The sequence below is a fragment of the Meles meles genome, chromosome 1, assembly GCF_922984935.1.
Source record: "Meles meles chromosome 1, mMelMel3.1 paternal haplotype, whole genome shotgun sequence".
Lineage (NCBI taxonomy): Eukaryota > Metazoa > Chordata > Mammalia > Carnivora > Mustelidae > Meles > Meles meles.
Genome location: NC_060066.1, coordinates 196,879,447 through 196,902,474, shown reverse-complemented (window position 1 = coordinate 196,902,474; position 23,028 = coordinate 196,879,447). Strand labels below are relative to the sequence as shown.

At 48.2% G+C, this 23,028-nt stretch overlaps 1 protein-coding gene across 3 annotated transcripts in view; it reads left to right on the top strand.

The window, feature by feature from the left end:
- Positions 1 to 23,028, top strand: part of WDTC1 (WD and tetratricopeptide repeats 1) — a 68,181-nt gene that overhangs the window by 42,489 nt on the left and 2,664 nt on the right. The window contains exons 4-15 of one of the 3 annotated variants that reach the window (XM_046013539.1): positions 5,204 to 5,250; positions 5,674 to 5,785; positions 8,467 to 8,654; positions 11,158 to 11,340; positions 12,080 to 12,174; positions 12,585 to 12,700; positions 14,094 to 14,169; positions 14,777 to 14,882; positions 16,044 to 16,217; positions 19,300 to 19,535; positions 21,035 to 21,221; positions 22,105 to 22,297. In XM_046013539.1, coding sequence (XP_045869495.1) covers positions 5,204 to 5,250; positions 5,674 to 5,785; positions 8,467 to 8,654; positions 11,158 to 11,340; positions 12,080 to 12,174; positions 12,585 to 12,700; positions 14,094 to 14,169; positions 14,777 to 14,882; positions 16,044 to 16,217; positions 19,300 to 19,535; positions 21,035 to 21,221; positions 22,105 to 22,297 — 1,713 coding nt within the window. Of the gene's footprint in view, positions 1 to 5,203; positions 5,251 to 5,673; positions 5,786 to 8,466; positions 8,655 to 11,157; positions 11,341 to 12,079; positions 12,175 to 12,584; positions 12,701 to 14,093; positions 14,170 to 14,773; positions 14,883 to 16,043; positions 16,218 to 19,299; positions 19,536 to 21,034; positions 21,222 to 22,104; positions 22,298 to 23,028 lie in introns of all 3 variants that reach the window. The other 2 variants (XM_046013533.1, XM_046013549.1) reach the window with 2 other exon arrangements.

The following is a 23,028-nucleotide window of genomic DNA, read 5'->3' as shown; positions in this document are numbered from 1 at the left end:
ACTTAACAATAAATAGTAATTATAATCAATATTTTAAAAAGTTAAACAGGAACTAAGAGGTTGTAACTTGGAGTGTAGATGAGATTTAAATCTTTTCTTGCAGGTTCTCTCTCTGTGCACTTTTGGTTTCCTCTAGATCCCTGATGTGCAAAGCTCACCCCGAACAGCAGTATTTGCAAGGGTCCGGGGAGGCACACAGAGATCTGTTCCTCTCTAGGGAGCCTTCTCTGTTCAGTCCCTCTTCTCACTTTCTTAAAAGTTTGAGGCTTTATCCCTTTATTTTTTACTCACATTTTAATTCTTATAAGTCATAGGCATATTTTCTTCCGTTGCATTCTACAATGTAATTATAGATTGTGACCATATATCTAAGCCAGCCTTAGTTATCAGGGCCAAAATAACTCCTCTTAAACACTCTATTCCTTACAAAGTAGCTTCCCAAACTGGTGTTCACTTATAAAGTTCTTTATTAATACTTTATGTCAATAGTTACTTTGTATTTTTGTAGAATCTGGTTTGAGCTTTCTCTCTATACTCTCTTCAACTTACCCACCTCTAAGCTAGGTTTTACCATGTGAAAATTAATCCTAAGTATCATGTTTGTCTACTTGGCCTCTGTCTTCTGTACTTGAGAGGTGTTACTGATTTGAGGACAAATACAGTAATTCTAGAGACATTCATCCATTTCTCAGACAGTACTTAAGAGCTCAGGCTCTCGAGTGAAAAATCCTGCTTCCTGTCCTGTTAGTGGTGCCAGGTCCAGTGTGTGTTGGGGGGTGGTGTTTCTTTTTACACACCATCAAGCAACTCTCCAACACCAAATGGTTGCCCTACAATATAACTCAATTCTGACACTCTCAGTCTGGGGATAGATAGCATCACATTGCACAGGTTAAGGGCTTAGTCCTCTAAGATGGCCCTGCCCCTTGCACCACGACCTTCAGATGCCAATCACAAGTCCAGGTTGTCACCTGTGCTTCTGACTCACCATCTATAGATTGGAGGTTCCAGCAGCCTCCTCCTTGGATTTGATTAATTTGCTGGAGTGGCTCACAGAACTCAGAAACATTTTACTTGCCAGATTACCCTTTATTCTAAAAGGATGTAATTCAGGAACAGCCAGATAAAAGAGATGCCTAGGACAAGGTATGTAGGAAGGAGTGCAAAGCTTCCACACCCTCTTGGTATGTGCCACTCTCCACCAGGTCTCCTCCAAATCTCCACATGTTTACTAATGCATAAGCTCTCTGAACCCAGTTCTTTTGGGTTTCTGTGGAGGCTTCATGTACATAGGCATGACTGACTAAAATTTTGGCCATTGGTGACCTAGTCAACCTCCAGTTCCTCTCTGACCCCTCGTGAGTAGGATTGAAAGTTTTTTTGTGGTTTTTTTTCTTAAGATTTTATTTATTCATTTGAGAGAGAGACAGAGATAGTGACAGAGCATGAGCAGGGAGCCTGACAAGGGTCTCAGTCCCAGGACCCTGGGATCATGACCTGAGCCAAAGGCAGATACCCAACCAACTGAGCTACCCAGGCACCCCTGGGACTGAAGGTTCTAACTCTCCAATCATATGGTTGGTTCCTCTGGAAACCAGCCCCCATCCTTAGGTGCTTTCCAAAAATCGCTTAATACATAAACTCAGGTATTAAGGTTAAAAGGGATTTGTTACGAACATCAAGACATGTTTTTCTCTGTTATCACTAGGAAATCCCAAGGGCTTCTAGGGGCTCAGAAATGGCAAAGAAGACCAAATATGTATTTCTTATTATAAATTACAATATCACAGCAGATTACCTAACCTCTCTGAGTGTTGCTTTTCTTATCTGTGAAATGAGTAGTGATACCTGTTTCTTAAATAGGTTAATGGATATAGAGTGCTGTATTAGTGTCCTGTTACTGCCATACAAAGTTACCACAAACTTAGTGGCTCAAAGCAACACAAATTTCTTATCTCATTTCTGTAGATCAGAAATCTGATCCAGGTTTTATTATGCTAAAAGCAAGATCTTGACAGGGCTGTGTTCCTCCTGGAGGTTGCAGGGTAGAATCTGTTCCTTTGCAATTCCCAACTCCTGGAGGCTGCTGCATTTCTTGACCCATAAGCCCCTTCTTCCATCTTCAAAGCAGTAACAGCAGTAACAGGACAGATCTCTTTTACACCTACATCTCTCAGGTTCTCTGCAGCCAGGAGAGGTTGTCTGATTTTAAGGACTCATGTAATCATATTGTGACCACCTGGATAACCTAGAATACTCTCCCATTTCAAAGACCTTAACTTTAATCTCATTTGCAAAGTCCCCTTTGCCACCAGACATTACATATTCATAAGTTCCAGAGGATCAGGACACAGACATCAGGGGCCATTTTTCTGCCTACCACAAGTAGTTAGCACTGTGCTTGCTCTTTGTAAGCCCTCACTAAGTGGTGATTACTGAAGGCCTATGATGTGAAGCGACCCTGGGCACAGTAATTTACATCCTGGTGGGAAAATGAAACTGCTGAGGACAGAAGTTATTCCAAAAAGAGTGAACAGAGCCACGTGTGGGGGTTTCAGCTGAGTGCCATGGGAATGTGAGAGAGGCTCAGGTCAGCAAGTGATCTGACAAATCTGAACAGAGTGAATGCACGTATAAGTGCAGAACCTGGAAAGTATTATGGTTCAACCCAGATGAGAATCTTTATAGGACAAAGGGTAAGAGGGAAGGAGAAGGCAGAAGAAAAGCGTTTCTAACCAGATAGTTGGGGGCACACCTGGGTAGCTCAGTCAGTTAAGCCTCTGCCTTTGACTCAGGTCATGATCTCAGGGTCCTGGGATTGAGTCCCATATTGGTCTCCCTGCTCAGCAGGGAGTCTGGTTCTCTCTCAGCCTCTGCACCTCCCCCTACTTGTGCATGCACACTCTCTCTCTCCTTCAAATAAATAAAATCTTAAATAAGCCTAACCAGATAATTGGGAATTAGATTTGTTCATATTTCTCGATCCTTCCTGCTTGTCCCACTGGACTCATATGTTCATTCAGGCAACAGATAATGTGCCAGGCTCTGTATCTGGCCTTAGGGATACGATGAATACAAGACACAAAGCCTGCTTTCTCAGGCTCAGTCTAGTAAAGCAGACATTCATGTCAACAGAGAGGGTGCCTGGATGGTTCAGTTGTTTGGGCGACTACCTTCAGGTCAGGTCATGATCCTGGCGTGTCAGGATCAAGTCCTGCATCAGGCTTCATGCTCAGCGGGAAGCCTGCTTCTCCCTCTGACCCTCCCCACTCTCATGCTCTCTCTCAAAGAAATAAAACCTTTTTTAAATAAAGATTTTATTTATTTATTTGACAGACAGAGATCAGAAGTAGGCAGAGAGGCAGACAGAGAGAGGGAAGCAGGCTCCCCGCTGAGCAGGGAGCCCGATGTGGGGCTCCATCCCAGGACCCTGGGATCATGACCTGAGCCGAAGGCAGAGGCTTTAACCCACTGAGCCACCCAGGTGCCCAAGAAATGAAATCTTAAAAAAAAAATCATGTCAACACAGAGCCATAGTCAGTGTGACAGGAGGAGCCCACAAGGAAGGGTATATCTCCTTCCCAAATTTACAGGACACGAAAGGCATCTTGAAGGAAGTATCCATAAACTGGGAGCTGAGCTGGAACTACCAGTTGGCATGTGTTGGGCTACAAGTTACAACCCAAGTCAGAAGACCTTAATAATGAACTGAGTGTCTCATTTAACTGAAAGTCCAGAAGTAGAGTAGGCGTCAGTATTGGTTACTCTGGTCAGTCACTCTTGCTCTATTTTTGTGTGACTCCCTTTGGCTGTCTTCTGTGGTTGACGTTACTCTCAGGCTGGCTTCCCTTGTGTGGTAATTCCAAGTGTCCAGCTATACACCGAGCATCCAAGAAAGAAAGGCATCTCTCATAGATTCTTCGGAGAATGAGGAAATGCCTTTTTTCAGAATCCTCCCAGCAGCTGTGTCCCTGGCATCTGATTGGGGTCACAGGCTTACTTCTGAGCCAATCCCTGTGCCCAGGTGAATGCCATGTCCAATTTGGCTAAGGCCTAAGTTGCTAACCTATCAGTATGGCAAGGACAGTGGGTTTATACTCGCTGAAATACATGGTCTTATTTGGAACAGGGAATCAAGTAAATGAAAATCTAGGTACCATTAAGAATGAAGGAGGGTAGGAGAACAGACAATAGTATATAGGAATGCGTGGTGACTTGTTCCTTCCTTCTCCCATGTAAGATTCACTTCTGCCACTTGATACCTTCTGCTTTTCATGGGGTTTCTTTCCTCATTGCTCTGGCTTTACCATGATTCCTCTCTGTGGATGCTTTTGCCTTCAGTGTCTGTTACTAACTGCCTCTCTCTCTCCATGTTTCTCAATTCAGACCCCCAAAGCTCAAGACTCTGTCCCAATTAACCTTACTATACCAGGCTCCACCTACTTGAAGTAAGCTCCAGGAGATCAGGGACTTTGTTTTGTATACTGCTGTATCCCCAGTGTCAAACAGTACCTGATACGCGGTGGGTGCCTGACAAATTAAATTATATGCCGAATGGATGAAAGATCAATCTTCTAGTTAATTGGCTGCCCTTGGGTCAGGTATTCCTCTGGGCAAATTTTCTGTGGCTGAGGGGGATGTTCCTGGAAGGGGACATGTCAATTTTAGTGGTAGGAGCAGAAGTTTGTTGGATCTCACTTCCATGGCTTACTTTGGTCTGAACTTTAGTTTACTTTTCTGCAAAATAGGATCAATGAAACGTGGCCTTATTTAAAAGGCTCAGGTGGGGGCTCCTGGGTGGCTCAGGCTTTTGGCTCAGGTTGTGATCCTCACAGTCCTGGGATCGAGCCCTGCATCAGGCTCCCTTCTCAGTGAGGAGCCTGCTTCTCCTTCTCACTTTGCTGCTCCCCCTGCTTGTGCTTTCTCACTCTCTCTCTCAAATAAATAAAGTCTTAAAAAAAAACAAAAAAAAAAACAAAACAGGCTGAGGTGTTCAGTATTAAGCAAGATCATGAATATGAAAATACTTTATATATTGTAAGATACTGGGCAGTTTAATTCAATTCTGGTCATTCACAAGCACCAGCAAAACACTAATGATGGAAAGGACAGTTTACCTGTTTAGTTCTACTTCTTGGTGTTTCGTTTCCCAAGAGAATCTCTAACTGGCTCTCTTCTTGTCCCTTTCCATTTGCTCCCCCAGGGTCACTCAGGATGTGTCAACTGTCTGGAGTGGAACGAGAAAGGAGAGTGAGTATGAGCTAGAGCATGAGAAGGTGCTGGGACAGGAGTGGGTAGCCTAGGAGAAGGGACTTTCCTCCTCCTCAGTAAATCTAAGGAAAAGAGACTGCTGTTCTTTTCTGTGTACTTAAGTTTAGTCCATCACTATCAACACACAGTTGAGCAATGAATTGGATGACCACCCAAACCCTGTTTTTGTGTTTTTTGTTTTTTGTTTTTTTTGGTAATCTAATGCCTTTAAGGAATAATGAGAAATCCTTAGGACAAAATAGAAGAGACTCAACTAATGTTTACAAGATAACCTTGAATTCCGTGATATCTCCTGTTTGTCACACTCTCTGTGGCTTCATTCCCTATGAACAGGGGAGGTGGGGTAGGGGAGTAGGGCCTGGGAACTTGAAGAGAGGTCAGAAACCTTCGTTCTGCTTGCAGTTTGCTGGCCTCTGGTTCTGATGACCAGCACACAATTGTGTGGGACCCACTACACCACAAGAAGCTGCTCTCCATGCACACGGGACACACGGCAAATATCTTCTCTGTCAAGGTGAGCAGAATAAGGCACAGAGCAAGTAAGAGGCATGACTGGGCTGTGCACACAGTTGTATTTGCCCATTTGGGTTCCACATACCCCCTGGGGTCACAGACACCTTTGTAATCTGAGCATCTGACTGTGATTCCTGAAACCCCATCTCTTTTCCATGTTCTCCTTCCTCGCTTAGAGCCACAAGGCCAGCTCCAGGTGAATTTATATTTATTTGAGTGGTGATGGTGGGTGGTATGGTTCCAAGCATGAACTCAGATAGCAGGAAGACCTATGTTTGACCCCCTTATCTGCCTCTTAGAAGCTGTGTGACCTAGGCAAGTCACCTGACCTCTCTGAGCCCCATTACTCATCTGTTAATACAAAGTAGCTTAGGAAGATCCCCTGGATTCATGAGTAAATGTGTGAATAGGCCTTTAATTTTAAAAGGGAAGCAGGACTCCATAGGCTTAGTATTACAGTTCAATGAGATGATTGTAAAAAGGCACCTGGCATAGGTACTTTTAGCTTTTCTACATTCGAGCTACAGATTTGTTGGTGAAAGTGAGCTAAGGAGAGGTGGGAACGGGACTTAAAAATGTCTTCGTACCTCTGAAGCCCTATAAGTGGAAATGACATGAAGTTTCTGCCTTTTGATCTCAGAAAACAGACATGGGATTATTGGCTCTTAAGTCCACAGAAGCAAATGTGGGCATGATGGAGAGACAAGTCTAGTGCTTAGAGCAATTTGGAAAAGGTAGAATGGGCTCTTTGAGAAGGTTGTAAATGTCCAAGCACTGAGGTAGTCTCCACAACGGGAACTTACCTGACAGGCTTAAGGACCTTTCCAGCCCTGAAATTCTGTAATGGATGTATGTGAGAGAGGCTGTCCTTTGGAAAGCCTCACTAATCTGAGAAATATTTTCCTAAATAGTATCAAGAAGAATTACAAGATACATGAAGAAGAAGGTGGATTTGAGAGCTGAGAACCTGCTTATTTCCCTAAACCCTGCACCCTTCCCAAGCTCTCATTTTCACCTCCTGTTCCAGAGACCAGTCCTAGATAATTTTCTGCAGTTTTTAGTGACAGAACAATGCTGATTCACCTCTTGCATGGCAAACAGACTTTTTTCTGCCCCCTGAAAATTGTTATTCGGTTCAATTTGAATCTGTGGGGTGGGATCTGGGAATGGGACCTATGCCATCAGCTTTGGCATCGTAGAGCACAAAACGTTGAGTTCAAAAACCAGAATTTGACAGTGGTCTTGATACTAATAGTGAGATTTGGGGCAAGGCCCAAAATTAAATTCACAGACCCTCAGCCTCCTGTGAAAGTGTAGAAAAGGATTCTTCTCTCTCCCCGTAGTAACAATACAGGTATTTTTATTTAACCCACAAGCTCCCCCTGGTGGCAACTACAGTGTGTGAGTGTGGCACTAGGCCCCAAAAGCTCCCTCTTCTGTTGTGCCTGAAGTACATGCTGTTTTCAGACAGGATTAAAGACTACTGGTTGCCCCTAAAAATGACGGAATTCCGTCTGTTTCATCCAGCCCTTATTCTGGTGAGCCCTTAGACAGTGGTGTGTGGAAAGAGTGAATTGTTGCTCTTTCCTGAACAATTAAGTCAAGTAGGAGTGGAGCTTTTTAAATGCAGACTAATGTCCCAACCCCAGCACCGGTTCAGCCTTGTTGTGGTTTGGGAGGAACTTTTCAGTTAAGAAAGAAGATAATTAAATTTTTTTAACTCAGGAAAGAAGAGAAAAAGTCAACTAACGCCATACCCGATTATTTTTCTTCCTCATGGCTAGGTGATAGAACCGCACACCTTTTAAAGATTACTGTTCAAAGCTATATTTATGGCTGTTTTGTTCATGTCATCTGGAATATTTTATTCTCAACTTCATCTGAATGACGGGGTTCTCATTCTTTGTAACAGCTGCAGGGGAGATGTTTCCTCCTGATGCTCAACCCTTCCCCAGGGCCCAGCATTTGAACCACTTCCAGTATTTGTCATTACGAGGAGTGCTGCTCTGAGCATTTCTGCACAGGTCCCTTTTTCCTCATAGAAATTTCTCAGGAGTAGAAGTGTGGGATTAAAAGATAGAAACATCTTTTACTTTGTTACCTATTGCCAGATTGTTCTCCAGAAATATTTGAACCCAACTTAAAATACTACTTTTTTCTTAAAACACTGGAAGTCCTTTTCATTTTAAGCCTACTTTGTTTTGTAATCCTCAGGTTATCAAATGGTCCTCATGAGGCAGTATTCATATGAGAATCAGACAGACTTAACTCAGTGTTAGTGCTGAACCTCAGTTTTAAGTGGGTTATTTAAAATATCGGTAAGATAAGGAACCTGCCCAGGTGTCTAGCACATGGTAAATAGTTAGTAAATGGTGACAACTGTGACTGTCACCTGCTCAGTTCTTACTTGGGGAAGGGTCAGAGGAAAAGGCTTTATTGGGTAGTTCAGTTTGGCATAAGTCAGGACTACTCCACCAAAGTAAAGGCATATGTCCCAATTTTTACCTTTGGGCCTGTGGGCTGATGATGCTTGATGCAGTTTCCTTAGTGGACTGTCTTGGATGGGCTCATTTTCTTACCCGAAATGAAGGAAAGAGGGTACTAACATCCAGGCTAGTCTTCTTTCCTGGCCAGCCCGACCCACACTGCCTGCCAATCTCTTCTTCAATCTCTCTGGAGCAGTTCCTGCCTCATGCTGGGGACCGCATCTTGATCACGGGGGCAGCCGACTCCAAAGTGCATGTCCACGACCTGACAGTAAAGGAAACGATCCACATGTTTGGAGACCATACAAACCGGGTGAAACGCATCGCCACAGCACCCATGTGGCCCAACACATTCTGGAGTGCTGCTGAGGACGGGCTTATCCGGTAAGGACCTGAGGCATGGAGTGGGGCCTGTGCCTCCCCTGCTCCCCCTGCATGTTGGCTCCCCATCCCATCCGCCCCACCGCTTCCTTCCACAGGCCTGTTTCCTTCCTGTCAGCAGAGTTCAGCCTGCTTTGTCTGCCCAGGGCACTTTTCTGTGAACATAAAACTGGGAACATTACTTGTCCTGCTCTCCTACACTACATCCGGGCCTCCAGGCCTGCTGTCAGCAACGCAGAGTCAGCCTCCTCTGGGCTTTCACACTTGGTGTTCCCTCCACCTGGTTTTCTCTGTCCCCAGTTCTTTCCATATTTGACTCTTCCTCACCCTGAGATCACCTTAAGGATCACCTCCTCAGAAGTACCTTTTCTATCCTGTCTGAAGTAGGACCCCCCCCCCATCATTCTGTCTCAGCACACTAATTGTATCCTCTCTAACTCCAATCACTATCTGTAGTTCTTTTATTTTATTTACTCATTGGTTTATCTTTTTGTCTGTATCACTCACTGAACAGTGAGCTGCCAGAGCATCTCCATCTCTCTCATCCCTGGTTGTGTTCCTGGAGCCCAGCACTTCGAGGTGCTTGAAACATTCTCTCAAAGAGTTGATCAGTGGGCATATGTGTGAGAAGGGGATAGCCAGCCAGAAATGGTCACATGGGCTTTCCCCCTTTCCAGTGGCCTAGGTTATGACAACTTTGCCTCTACTTTCCTTCATCCTAAAATGGTCTCATTGCCCTTTAACTCGTTTCTTCAGAGGTGACTTTAGAACTTTTTCCTTATCTCCCCAATCTGATTTAATGTCTCCCTTGAGATCTCGTAGGACTTTATACTCTCTTCCCCATTACAAAAGAGGAGAGATCTAGATCGCATGAACTATAAAACAGCAATTAGAAACAGAGCACTGATATCAGACAGACCTGGGATCAAGTCCTACCTCTGTCACTCAGTATTTGGGGCAAGTCACTTTACCCCTGAATCTCAGTTTCATAATCTATAATGGAAATTATCATAATATCTCCCTTGTTGGCCTGAGCATTAAAATCAAGATAGTGCCTATAAAACCTTAGGAGAGTACTTGGAAGACAAAAAGCATTTTGGTCAGTGGCAGGTACAATTCCGTGTTACCCTTGTTGACTCTGACTAACCAGACTGCCAGGGCAGCAGGGAGAGGCTAAGCACCTAGGGTCGGAGCCTGAGTGACGCTTAGGCAAAGGTACAGTCAGGGAAGGTATCCTAGCAGAAAGTGAGCATACACTGGACCTTGCAGAATAGGCAGGATTTGGATGGGCAAGGAAAAGCTGAGTGGACTTCCCAACTTGAGCAGAGTTCATGGATGCAGGGGTAAGATAGTCACATGGGGGTTAGTTGTCATCGACGCAGTTAGAAAGCTGAGGAATGATGTTAGTTTGAAATTGGGCCTTAGAAACCAGACTGATGAGTTTGGTCAATGTTTGCTAACAGTAAGCTAGAAGTATTGAGGAATCTCCTCAGGTTTTTGAGCAGAAGACTGATGTAACAAAAATAGTATTTTAGGAAGAGCAATCTGATGAGGTCGGCATAGAAGGGTGAGGCGGACAGGGTGGAGATTATTGCCAGTGTCTAGGCAGGAGGTGGGTGAGCATACAGGGCACATCCTCCCCATTCTCTGTGCCTGTGTAGCGGAAGCACAGCAGTCCTCCAAACTGCAGTGAGGGGGGTGCTGCTGCCGGGGATGTCTGACATGACCTTTAACCTCCTGAGTGGAACTCAGGCTTGTCTTGATGCTAAGTGTTTCTAGATCGCTCTTAGGTGACCTCTAGATTCTCCTTTCAGTCACCTCCATACTTCTTCTGTTTCCTGTAAGAAATTAGATTAAGAGTGGAGTTAAGGAGCGGAGCCAGGTGGTTAAAGGCTGTCTCCCCAGCTCTGCACTATCCCAGCTTCACATTTACTGGTAGTGTCATCCCAGACAGGCTGTTTATCTGCCTTCAGCCTCAGTGTTCTAATGGTACCTGGGAATGGCATGAGGATTTAATTAGATACTCCAGGTACGACATTTACAGATGGTACTAGACACAAAGCAGTTTCTCATTTTTAGTAATCAGTAGTAGTAGTACTTAATATCACTAATACCTGTAAAAGACAAAAAACGTTACAGTAGTATTTACCGTAAATAGTTACATAAAGAATAAAATAGATTGTATGAGAAGCCTATTTCAGGTGCCTGGCCCATCATGACCACTCAAGAAATGGGAATGGTTTTTCAGGGCGCCTGGCTGGCTAAGTCAGAGGAGTGTGCCACTCTTGATCTCAGGGTCCTGAGTTCAAGCCCCACACTGGGTGTAGAGATTACTTAAAAATAAAATCTTTAAAAAAAAAAAAGAAATAGGAGTGGTTTTGACATTCTTATTATTTAGGAACAGGTCAGAGCTGTTCCCAGTCCCTTTGTATAACAAGGCCTTAGCTTCTCCCCTGCCTCACAGGAGGACCCAACCCCCATCCCCTAACGCTGTCCTCTCTCACAGCCAGTATGACCTTCGGGAGAACAGCAAACACTCGGAGGTGCTGATTGACCTGACAGAGTACTGTGGCCAGCTGGTGGAGGCCAAGTGCCTCACCGTCAACCCCCAGGACAACAACTGCCTGGCAGTAGGGGCCAGTGGGCCCTTTGTGAGGCTCTATGACATTCGCATGATTCATAACCACAGGTATGAATAGCTCGGCCTCCCATGGCCAGGTCCCTGGGAACCTGCTGCCCCTTTCCCTCATTGCCATGCCCTCTTCTTTTTGAGATGGGTTTTTAAATTCTTGTGATTTTTTTAAATGTAATCCATGTTTATTTTGTAAAATATGGAAAATATAATGAAAAAACTACCCATAATCCACCACCTGAACCAAATCACTGTGTATAATATTTTCTGCTTGTTCTCTTACTATGAGTATTTGTGCAGTTATAATCTTATACATGTAATTCTTTTTTGTACATTTAATTCTATTATTTTTTAAACAAATGTATAATATACTCAGAACCTCCACCTAAGTCCCAGACCTGAGCAGCTCTGCCAGCCTGGGTTTTCAGTCAACTCCTGGGACAGGCACAGGGGTGTCTGGCCTGCTAGACTTTCATTTGTGGGTTTGGGCGACCACTGCTGCTCCTCATACACTACATGACGTGGAGTGGACCTTGAACCTTAACTCCATCATCTGTAAAATGAGAATAATAGGGTGGTCATGAGGACCAAGACAATGGATAGGACCTACTTGTAAAGCACTGTAATGTGTACGGCCATGGCTGTCTAGTTGATGAAACTTTGGGGTTGCTCAGGTAAGGAAGAAAGGTATCTCCTTTCAGAGGTAAAAATTTAGGTTTTCCTCTAGGGAGTGTGGTCTCAACTAGCCAAGGGTAGTGCTAGGGGTTATAACCTATATGGTTTGCCTTCCCACCAGGAAGAGCATGAAGCAGAGCCCTTCGGCAGGTGTCCACACCTTCTGTGACCGGCAGAAGCCCCTTCCGGATGGTGCCGCCCAGTATTACGTAGCAGGTAGGGCTCAGTCCAGCTCTGGCCCCACATTCTTGGCTGGGTGCTGACTCTGTCTGGGGTGGTGCAGGGAGATAGCATGGCATGGTGGTCAAGAGAAAGGGTTTTAGAGTAAGGCAGATGTGGGCTTTAATCCTGACTGCCACTGACCAGCCATCCTGTGACCTTTGGCAAAGTATTTACCCTTGATGAGTCTTAATTCCTTTTCCATAAAATGGCATTGTAATGATGAAATGAAATAAAGTATATAAAGCAGTTAGCCTAGTGCATATAGTGAGTGCTCAACACTTGCACTGCTTTTATGATGAAGGTAATTGCTACCATTATTGATATGATTGACTTCACACAACTCCCTGCCCCTCTGGGGGAAGACGGAGAGCTTCACATTAGGGTAACTGAGCTTCTCCCCACAGGTCACCTGCCCGTGAAGCTGCCTGACTACAACAACCGTCTGAGAGTGTTGGTTGCCACCTATGTGACCTTCAGCCCCAATGGCACAGAGCTGCTGGTCAACATGGGAGGGGAGCAGGTATGTATGGCTGCCCAAGGTAACTCTGCCCACCTTCACCCCACAGTTAGCAGCCAGGGCTTAACACTCACTTCCACTGCCATGAGGCAGACAAGCAGCAGCCTTATTGTAAATTACTTTATAGTGAAATGTAGGAGCAACCTGGCATCACTGGAATTCCCAGAGAGGTGCCCTGGCCTTGGCTTTTTCTGAAGCTTTAGAACTGACGGACCGGTCTTCAAATGCTGGCCTTCTGTGTACTGGGAGTTTGAACTGTGAGGGTCTTCATTCTTCTGAGCCTCAGTTTCCTCATCCTCCATTTTCCTAGGAGGAAACCCTGGGACTCAGAGTCGGGCTATAGGAGTGTTCCTTGATAATGGCAGGCTACTAACCCTTCTCTTTGCATGTTCTCGGTCAGGATATTTAGTAAGCCTTGCTTAAATCCATTTATTCTACAAATACTGAGCACTTACTCTGGGACTAGCATTATTATAAACATGAAGGAGACAAAGGTGAAATACGATCCAGCCCAGGTTGGCAGGAGACATGGCAGGTGAAGCAGTTGATGAACAAGGCAAGACTGATTATGTACCAGAGAACTGGGATGAAGAACTGGTCCTGGGTTCAGATTGCTGAGCCATCACCTGGCCTGAAGGTAGCATTAGGATGAATAGTGAGGCAGTGTAGCAGAGTGGCTTAGAGCCAGACAGACTTGGTTTTGGGTCTTGGCTGTGCCACATACTACTTTTATGGCCGTGGGTAAATAAAGACTCAGCCCATATTTCTTTGTAAAGGGAGTGATAATAATAGTACTTCTTGGGGCACCTGGCTGACTCTGTCAGAAGAGCATGCAACTCTTGATCCCTGGGGCCATGAGTTCAGAGTCCTGTGTTGGATATAGAGATAACTAAAAACAATAAACTAAAAAAAATAATAGTACTTCTTTATGAGGTGGTTTCTAGGATGAAATGAAGTAAGTCCTATAAAACATTTAGCCAAGTTCCTAAAGCAAAGTAAGAATTGAAAATAATAATTGAAAAATAATAATAGATAATTTTATGTTCACTGAGAGAAGTAAGTAGCAGTGATGCTTTGGGCAAATTGCTTCCCTTCTCTGAGGTTTCAGTTTTCCCATCTATAAAATGAGAAATTTGGCTTTGTGACCTCTGAGGACCTTTCCAACTTAAACACGTGATTCTAATTAATGGCACTGTTTTAAGCAGTCCACCCTCGGAACTGGGAAGATGTTCCTGTCTGAGGTTTGTTCCGTAGAACTCCTCCTGGCCTTGCTGGATGGCTCCCTACCAACACTCACTGTGTTCCTGAGAGCCATCAAGCCACCAAGGCCTTGCTTCTGGCCGGCCACTTTCTTACCTCACAGCCTCCGTCTCTTTTCTTGACCCTTCCATTCTAGGTCTATTTGTTTGACCTGACTTACAAGCAGCGGCCGTACACTTTTCTCTTGCCTAGAAAATGCCACTCCTCAGGGGGTAAGTTCTCTCTTGGGGTAGGGTTGTCTCTGCTGGGGAGCTTGAGCATTTGCCACTTCTGCTGAGAAAGCTGCCCCTTCCCTTGTGCTGTGGCTGTGCCCCTAAAGGACTAGATTCTCTGAAAGAACGCTCTGTGTACAGTAAAAAGGAAGAGAACAGTAGATCAGAGATACCTTCCCTCTGAGAAAGCACTTTCCGTGGCTTTGTCTCTTGAGGACCTCAAGTAGTTGCCCTTCCTTTCTCATCCTGGGTCAGTCTCCTCACTGACTCTTTCCTGGGGCCTGCAGTTGATTTAGGCACCTCTACAAGTCCCGTTCTCCCCCGACACACACAACCCCACCAGCCACCCCGCATCCCCCCAAATCCCACTAAGGGTAATGCCAAGTTGAAGCTATGTCCCTCTCCAACCAGCAGAGGGCGCATAGGCTTTTCTTTATGCACTTGCCTGCCTGTGTCAAAACTTGCTTTCTGGGAAGGGGTCTCACCCCCCGAGGATGGCCCACAGAGGAACCGTCAGATCCTGTGATGGAAGCTGGAGGGCTGCTGAGGAGCAATGGGGAACTCCTCCTGAGTTGTTGCTGTTCTTTCTCCCCATCCCTGCCAGAAGTTCAGAATGGCAAGATGTCCACCAATGGTGTATCCAACGGCGTGTCCAATGGCCTGCACCTTCACAGCAATGGCTTCCGGCTGCCAGAGAGTAGGGGACATGTCAGGTGAGGCCAGTCTGACTTGTCCAGCCCTTCCAGTTCCAGTTACACATTATGGTACCTTACAGTATAATTGGAGGGATATAATCGGAGGGAAGAGCAAGTCTTATAAACCTTCCATCCAGGTACATACTTCCAAGTCTGGGAACTGGGGCAAGGGATATAATGGAGTAATGGAGTATTTCTGGATGTGGCTAGTTGTTCCAGTACTGCTCCTACCTGGTAGGATTCCAGTCATGCTCAGACTGAAGCTCCAGTCCCTTGGTATCCGTAGCTGGGTCAGGACCCAGAGATCAACTGTCTCTTAGTACTGAGCTCTCTCTTAAAGGGTTCTACATAGATGTTCTTCCCCCATTATATTTTTCTGTCCCATACTATCTTTTGGCCTCTATTCACTACCAGGCCCAATGCTGGGCTTTGGTATAGAGGTGTTCAAAGTCTCTAAACTTTGAGAGAAACAGAAGTCTCTATAGAGAGATACATGGGAGGAACTTGGGTGGTCACAAGGTTCAGCTCCGTGTGGAGGTGGGTGGTTAGCTACTATCATGCCCAGGAGTTTGATTAAGAATTGCCTTTGGGGAGCACCTGGGTGGCTCAACCAGTTAAGCATCCAGCTCTTGATTTCAGCTCAGGTCATGCTCTCAGGCTCATGAAATTGAGCCCCCTGTCAGACTCTGCACTCAGCACAAGTTGGCTTGAGATTCTCTCCTTCTCCCTCTGCCCATTCCCCGCTCGTGCGTGCAAGCTCACACACACTTGCACTCTCTCTAATAAATAGAATCAAATTGAATCGCCTTTGGGGTGCCTGCCTGGCTCAGTCAGTGGAGCATGCAGCTCTTGATCTTGGGGTCATGAGTTTGAGCCCCATGTTGGGGGTATAGAGTGTACTTAGAGTTTACTTTTTAAAAAGAGAGAGATTTTACCTGTCCGTGACAGCTTCATTTCTGTTCCTCTTGTTTTTTCATTGGTTCAGAGTATCGGGACTTCTGCCCATTACCTATTGCAGTAACCCAGGCCAAGGATGGAAGTGCTCCCCTCTTTCTAAATGACAATGCAGATCCCAGGGACCAAGAAAATAACAGGTGGCCCTCAGGCAAGGCTACAGACTTCCTGAGAGGCTGCTCTGACTTTCTTTGGCTGGCCTAACTTGGCTCTCCTTCCCCGTAGCCCCCAGGTAGAGCTGCCCCCATACTTGGAGCGTGTGAAACAGCAAGCCAACGAGGCCTTTGCCTGCCAGCAGTGGACCCTGGCCATTCAGCTTTACAGCAAGGCCGTGCAGAGGGCCCCTCACAATGCCATGCTCTACGGGAACCGAGCTGCTGCCTACATGAAGCGCAAGTGGTGAGCGGACCTTAGGATTGGGGGTGGGGATGATTTGGAGTTCCTGGGGATGAAGGCAGGGGGCCTGATGGAGCCAAGTTGCCGAGACCTCCAGGGAAAGTGGCCGCGGCATCCCACTGCCTCTTAGGGCTCCTTAGCCCCAGGCTGCTTCTCCCTACCTCCAGACTGGAAGTCAGGAATTCTCAAGCACCAAGGAAGGCCACAGTGAAATAGTTTTGTTAAGTAGTGGTGTTTTGTTATAAAGTGATGTGGCCACTGGATAAGTCGGACTTGAGAGATTGATTAATCCCAGCTGTTGGATAATTGTGCCTTGAATTGGGACTATGAAGGAGCAGTGGAAGTCTTGCTACACAGGAAAGAGGCATTTGGTGAATTCAGTTGGTATCTGTCTGAAATGATTCTGCAGCTCCTTGACTTTGGGGCTGCTTTTCTATGCTCTTAGACCATTGGACTAAGCACAAACAAGATACCAGAGATCTGAAGCTGACTGTGGGTCATGTTAGGTCATAGTGGCTGGTGGTAAAGGGGTGGGGTCCATATCCTGAAGAACCCGCTATCTTTGGAGACCATCAGGGCTCCCAGCCCTTCTCCCTGCAGCACCAGCAGGCAAGCAGGCCCCATCCCCCAGCCGGGGCCAGGACTGGAGATGGATAGAGCTGGGCCCACAGCCATTTCTGCTCCGTCTGGCATCCGTCGGCTCTGCCCAGACAGACAGGCCAGCTGGTGTGCCATCGTCTGGCTGCAACAAGGCAGGCCAGAGAGGGAAGCTTAAGAAACCCACCCAAGTTAACAGGATGGTAGATGGGGGTTTGGGAAGATGCTGCCCCATTGGCCTTAGCTCAGGCGTCAAGAGTTTGCCAAAGACTCAGATGGTAACCTGACTGAGGAGGTGATGGTTTGGGGGCCATCCTGAGGTGTTTGGCCTCTCTGTCCCAAGAGCTGGGTAGAATATGCAGTGTCCTCATCCAGGCTTTAGACTGAGAGCTGTATCACTCTTGCATTCTTGCTAAGAGAGGCTGATAAAGCCCTTGACATGTTCTCTGAACTCCTACTATGCACTAGATACCAGGGACACAAAGTTCTTCACTTTGAGTTCCTGTGCTCCAGAGTCCCCAGCTTCTGGACAGAGGACAAAGACATGATCATGGTTCTCATTGTCAAAGAGTGAGTCTTTGCGTGGTCAGGTAAAAGGCTGTGGGCACTAAGAAAAGTTAAGTCACTTCAGCTGGGGTCAGGGAAGTGTCAGGAAGATGAGGTGTCTGATAGGCTTTAAGTGTGGGCAGACTTAGGCAAGGAAGTGAAAAGGAGGAGGGGATTATGGGGGAAGGACATTCCCTGGGAGATGGTGCGAACAAAGGCGTGGGGGTGGGGGACTGACTGAAGAGCTTGTTTGCAGAACAACAAATCCATTTGGCTGGAGCAGAGGGTTCTGGAAGGGACTGGCAGGAGATGAGTCTGTGAGGTAGCCTGGGGCCGGCCTGGGAAGGACTTGGAATGCAGAGCGGTGGCTGTTTTGGCCTGGATTCAGTGGGGTGATGGGCAGCTACTGAAGGGTTCTGAGCAGGAGAGGGATGTGCTGAGGGCTGTCCTTTCAGGGAGATTGATCTGGCAGTGAGTCTGGTGGATGGGTGAACCCTAGGGCCAGCCTACTCTCTCCCCATCCCCACATGCTGCCAATGACCCCAGAATGTCGCATTCTGTCCCAGGCCAGTCTCTCCAGGGCTGCCATCTGCTCCTGGATGCAGTGAGAGCTGTCCCTCTAGCTCCTGGTTGGTCTCTGTCTGGCTCTCTCCAGGAGCTCTGCAGGGCACTTTGCAGGTGGTAATTGGGTTTCCAAACAGTGCCTGCTCCTTCATCACAGCCAGTCGTTCTGACGCAGGCCATGCCTTCAAAGCACTCTGTCCCCTGCCTGCTCCCACGCTGTTGAGCTGCTTGTTCCCGATCTGAGCCTGGCTGTTGCAGGGGCTGGATGCTCGCTCTGAGTGCTGTAGGAGAGGAGGGTCAGAAGGACATTTCTCCTGTCGGGCCTGTTTTGACCCTATGCAGGAGGGTTGTGAGCTGTGCCTTGGTGGAAAGAACATCAGTTCTGGGGAATGCTGCTTGTCACAGCTGGGTCCTAGGCCCATCTCAGCCCAGCAGGGTAAAGGGGGGGTGGCTACTAAAGGGAAGGCTACTAAAGGAGAAGTCCTGTGACCTGTCTGGATCTATAAACGACAGGTGGGAACAGATGAGAGGTACTGGAAGAGTGTATCCTATATTCTGGCACAGGGTGGGAGAGCAGGGGACTTTCTTAAGACCCCTCCCTTCTTGTTGTCCCCCCAAAAACTGAAAACCATCCCCACTTCCCTTCATCCATGCTTTAGGACGTTGAAGTAGTGAGTGGGGATGATTTGGAGTTCCTGGCGTGCACACCCCCCTTCGCCATCAGCTTCCAGAGAGCTGACTCTGCCAGTCTGTCAGGCCCCATCCTTCAGCCCCGGGAGGTAGAGGCCACAGCTGCTGTGGATCAGTCAGCCAGGACGGAGGGGGGTCTGGCTGAGGGCTTGCTGCCTGCTGGTCAGACCCTGAGTCCCCAGCCTGGCACTTCTGGCTTCCCCAGACCGCCGAACTGTCCTTGAGGGCCCCCTGCCTTGGCCAGGGCTTTGAAGACCAGCCGGGGGGATTTGAAGAGGTAGTTGGAGGAAGAGAGAAGGAGGGCTTGGGGAGCCTGAAGTGGGCAAGATGCCAGGCCTTCTGCTGCAGAGCTGCAGGGCCTGGGGTGAGCCAGTATGCAGTTGCACTCTGTGCCCAGCAGAGAGCAGCCTGACACTGCTTTTAGTTTCACACATGCGCGCACCCTGGTGCGCGCACACCATCCCTCCATCCCCCACCAAGACTTCAGGGTTCCTGACTCATCTCCTTAACATACTCTGTCTCCTGGGGAGCAGGGTCTGGGCTGAGCCAGGGTTCTTCTCGTTTACAACCACCCTCGCCCTGAGATCTGTCAGAGGTGGGCTGAGGTGGCCCATCTCAGAGGAGACTGGGTGGACTCCTTGCTTGCCACGCGGTCCTACCTCTAAGCCACACTCCCCTGCCTTCCCAGGGATGGTGACCACTACGATGCCCTGAGAGACTGCCTCAAGGCCATCTCCCTAAACCCGTGCCACCTGAAGGCACACTTCCGCCTGGCCCGCTGCCTCTTTGAGCTCAAGTATGTGGCTGAGGCCCTGGAGTGCCTGGATGACTTCAAAGGGAAGTTCCCGGAGCAGGCCCACAGCAGCGCTTGTGACGCATTGGGCCGCGACATCACGGCAGCCCTCTTCTCCAAAAATGACGGTGGTGAGTGGGCACTGAGGAGGGGTTGCTGTTACTTTGAGGTCCTGTGTGACATGCTGGAGAAGACATGGTTCTGAGATTAGAGAGGCCTGGATTCTTAGACTGATTCAGAAATAACGTGAGGTTGGGACACTCACTTGGTCTCTTTGAGACTCAGTTTCCCCATCTGTAAAGGGGGAATGATAGCACCTCCCATTTAGGGCTTCTCTTGAGGATTAGCAATAGTATGTTTAAAGCACCTGGCTTAATGCCTAGGACTCAGGACAGGAGGAAACTGAGCCCAGTCAGTCCGTCCGTATAGCTCCAGCTGGGCCTTCTCACCTGCTCACAGAGACAGGGTCTTAGCTGTTCCATTGGACATCTGAGTAAGAGGCAGCAGTGGGGGGTTGTACTCCTTCAGGTTTGGCTGCTTGCTGCAGAGGCAGCAGTGGAGGGCAGTGGAAATGCCTCATGCATGCAGCTCTGCCGAGTGGTAACCATGTGACCTAAGGTAACGCACAGCCTTCCTGACCCCACTGCCTTGCCTCCACAGAGCTCATTTGAAGCCCTGTCTAGCTCTGCTCAGTAGCATTGGAGAGTGAGCTGGGTATTTGTGGTGAAACTCACTGGAGGCAGACATGGACCCTCACCTCTCTCCTATGCAGTTTACTAACCACGCGACTGATGCTTTGTTTGAGTAGTTAACCAGCATCTACCACATGCTAGGCACTGTGCTGGGTTGTGGGTGTACAGCTGTGGACAAGTCAGATGGGATTCGTGGAGTTTACAGCCCTAGTAAAGGAACCAAGCAATGAAGGAGAAACAATGTGATGAGTGCCATGGGGGGCTGATACGGTACAGGTGCCTGGGGCAGGGCTTAATGTCAGGCTAGGGTTCTAGAGGAGGAGATATTTAATCTGAGATCTCAGGGATGGGGAAGAAGAGGTAACTAGATAAAAAGTATCCCTGTGGGAGGTAAAGACTTCCGGCCTAGGAACCAGCACACGCAAAGGCCCTGAGGCAGGCAAAATCAAGGCACTTTTAAGGCACTGAGAAAACTGTTGTGATTTTACCCAAGGCACTGAACTGATCAGTGCCTCATTTGGGATCTATAACTCGTCTTCCAGTGAGGAAGGGCTTGGACTTTACTCCTTTCAGAGCTGTGGGTCCACTTAGAAAAATTATCCCTTCAAGTCTCTCAGTAGTGCTTCACCTTCCCCTCCCTGCTTCTTATCTCCACAGAAACAGACTGTGGGCCTGTGCATCCTTGGGGCTTCCAGACATTGTACTGGGACCTGAGCAAAGGCTCTTCTAGCATCCAAGGTCCCTTCTTGAACACCCTCAAGGGTTAGGTCCAAAAATGCTTCTTCCTCACAGTCATTCCCAGCTTTCAAGGGTAGGGGTAGAGGCAGGTAGCCCTACATTGTCAGCACTTGAGCTGAAAACAGGGCCAGGGGTAGAGACAAGGTAGGGGAGGGAAAAGAAGGACAGGTCTCACCTTTCCTTGCTCTCTGCCCCTCTAGAGGAGAAGAAGGGAGCCGGCGGTGGCGGCGGCGGCGGCGGCCCTGTCCGCCTCCGCAGTACAAGCCGCAAGGACTCCATCTCGGAGGACGAGATGGTGCTGCGGGAGCGAAGCTATGACTACCAGTTCCGCTACTGCGGCCACTGCAACACCACCACGGATATCAAGGAGGCCAATTTCTTTGGCAGGTCCGAGGCCCTGAAGAGGAGGAGGGCACAGCTTGGTTGGCAGCAGGAGACTTGGGGGGTGTGGGGGCATAATGCTTTCAGAAAAGTCTCAAATCCCAGTTCTGCCTCTGTATCCTTGACCAAATGGCTTCACCTCTGTGGGCCTGTCTCTTCATCTATAAAATGAAACCAGCCATCCCCACTCATGGGGCCATAATGAGGATTTGTGAGGTAATCCACAGAGCATCCAGCATGGGGTCTGGACTCTGCCTTTATCCCCTGCCTCCTCTCCCTCTGTCTCCACGTGCCAGAGCTTGGTCTTGATGTGGATGCTTGGAGCTTCCCTCTGCTGGGGTATGAGGCCAGAGCCCTCAGAAACTGGCAGTCTTGGCACACTTGTATTCTCAGAAGTGTGCCCCTGGTACTGAGGGACATAGCCCATGTCTCAGACCCCGTCATCCCCAACTCTCCTTTGTATATGGTATACTTTCTTTGGGTAAGTGAAACCCTCGAATGTTGAGAGTCTCTCCATCAAGATCCCCTCTAAGTGTCAGTGGTGTGTAAGGGGGTTGTGGACCCGGGAAGCAAGGACTGCTGGGGAAGGCTTAGACAAGAGTGTTCCCAGAGATCGAAGAGATGCAAGATTGATCCCGCACCCAGGGAGCTTATAACACGTGTTGAGGGAAAATATCTTGGAGGCACCCAAGCAGTCCCTAATCTTAAGCTTAATCGCTGGACAGCGACTAAGGCTCTACAGTATGGAGAGGATTGCTGTGTGTGGGAGTTCTGAGTCAAGTGAAGACCCCAGAGTTCCCTGCTCCCCTTGCCCTAAGCCATACAGCCTCTACTTGAGGCTGTAGGGCAGTACCCCACCTGACCTCCCTGCCCTTTGCCCCTCTGCCAGCAACGCTCAGTACATCGTCAGTGGCTCTGACGATGGCTCCTTCTTCATCTGGGAAAAGGAGACCACCAACCTGGTCCGCGTGCTCCAAGGGGACGAGTCCATCGTCAACTGCCTGCAGCCACACCCCAGCTACTGCTTCCTGGCCACCAGCGGCATTGACCCTGTTGTGCGGCTCTGGAACCCCCGGCCAGAGGTGAGGGTGTGGAGAAGATGGCCACAACTGGACAGGGACAAAGGTTGGGCTGGACCCTGCGCAAGGCCTCCGGCTGAGCCTGGGAGGATAGGGGAGGGAAATGAGTCATTCAGAGACGGAAGCCGCTAGGATGAGTGAACTTCTACCTGAGGGCCCAGCGCTGTGTCATGGTGGGAGCCATCAATTCCTCAGAGTGCCAAATGCAGTAGGCAGTTGCAGGGGGGAAGAGTAGGCACCTGCCTTCTTGAGGCACATCCCTGAGCAAGCTGAGAGCATGAGACTCCCATACAGGAAACAGTAACCAAGGACAGGATGCAGGAGGCCGGGAGGGAACCAGAGCAGCCCCAGTGCCACCTCATGAGAACAGTCCCTCAGGGGCTCCCTTGGGACCTCAGACACCACTGTGTTGTGTCCCCCGGAAGCTGGACAAAAGCCAGTCCCTTGGTCACATGGGAAGTATGCAGGCTTTGGAATCTTGGTGAGCCTAAGTTTGAATCCTGGTCCCCTCACTCACTGCCTAAGGGACTTAACCATCTCTGGCCCAGGTTTTTATCTGTACATTGGAATGGGTATGACAGCACCACCTCAAAAGGTTGCTTTAAGGATAAAAAAAAGTGATGCCTGTGAATTGTCCAGTCCACAGGGACACTTAGGAGGATGTGGTCCCCTCCACTCCCAGGGTGGGTAGCCAGGCAGGCTGGCCTGAGGCCTCCCCTGCCCTGCCCTCTGCC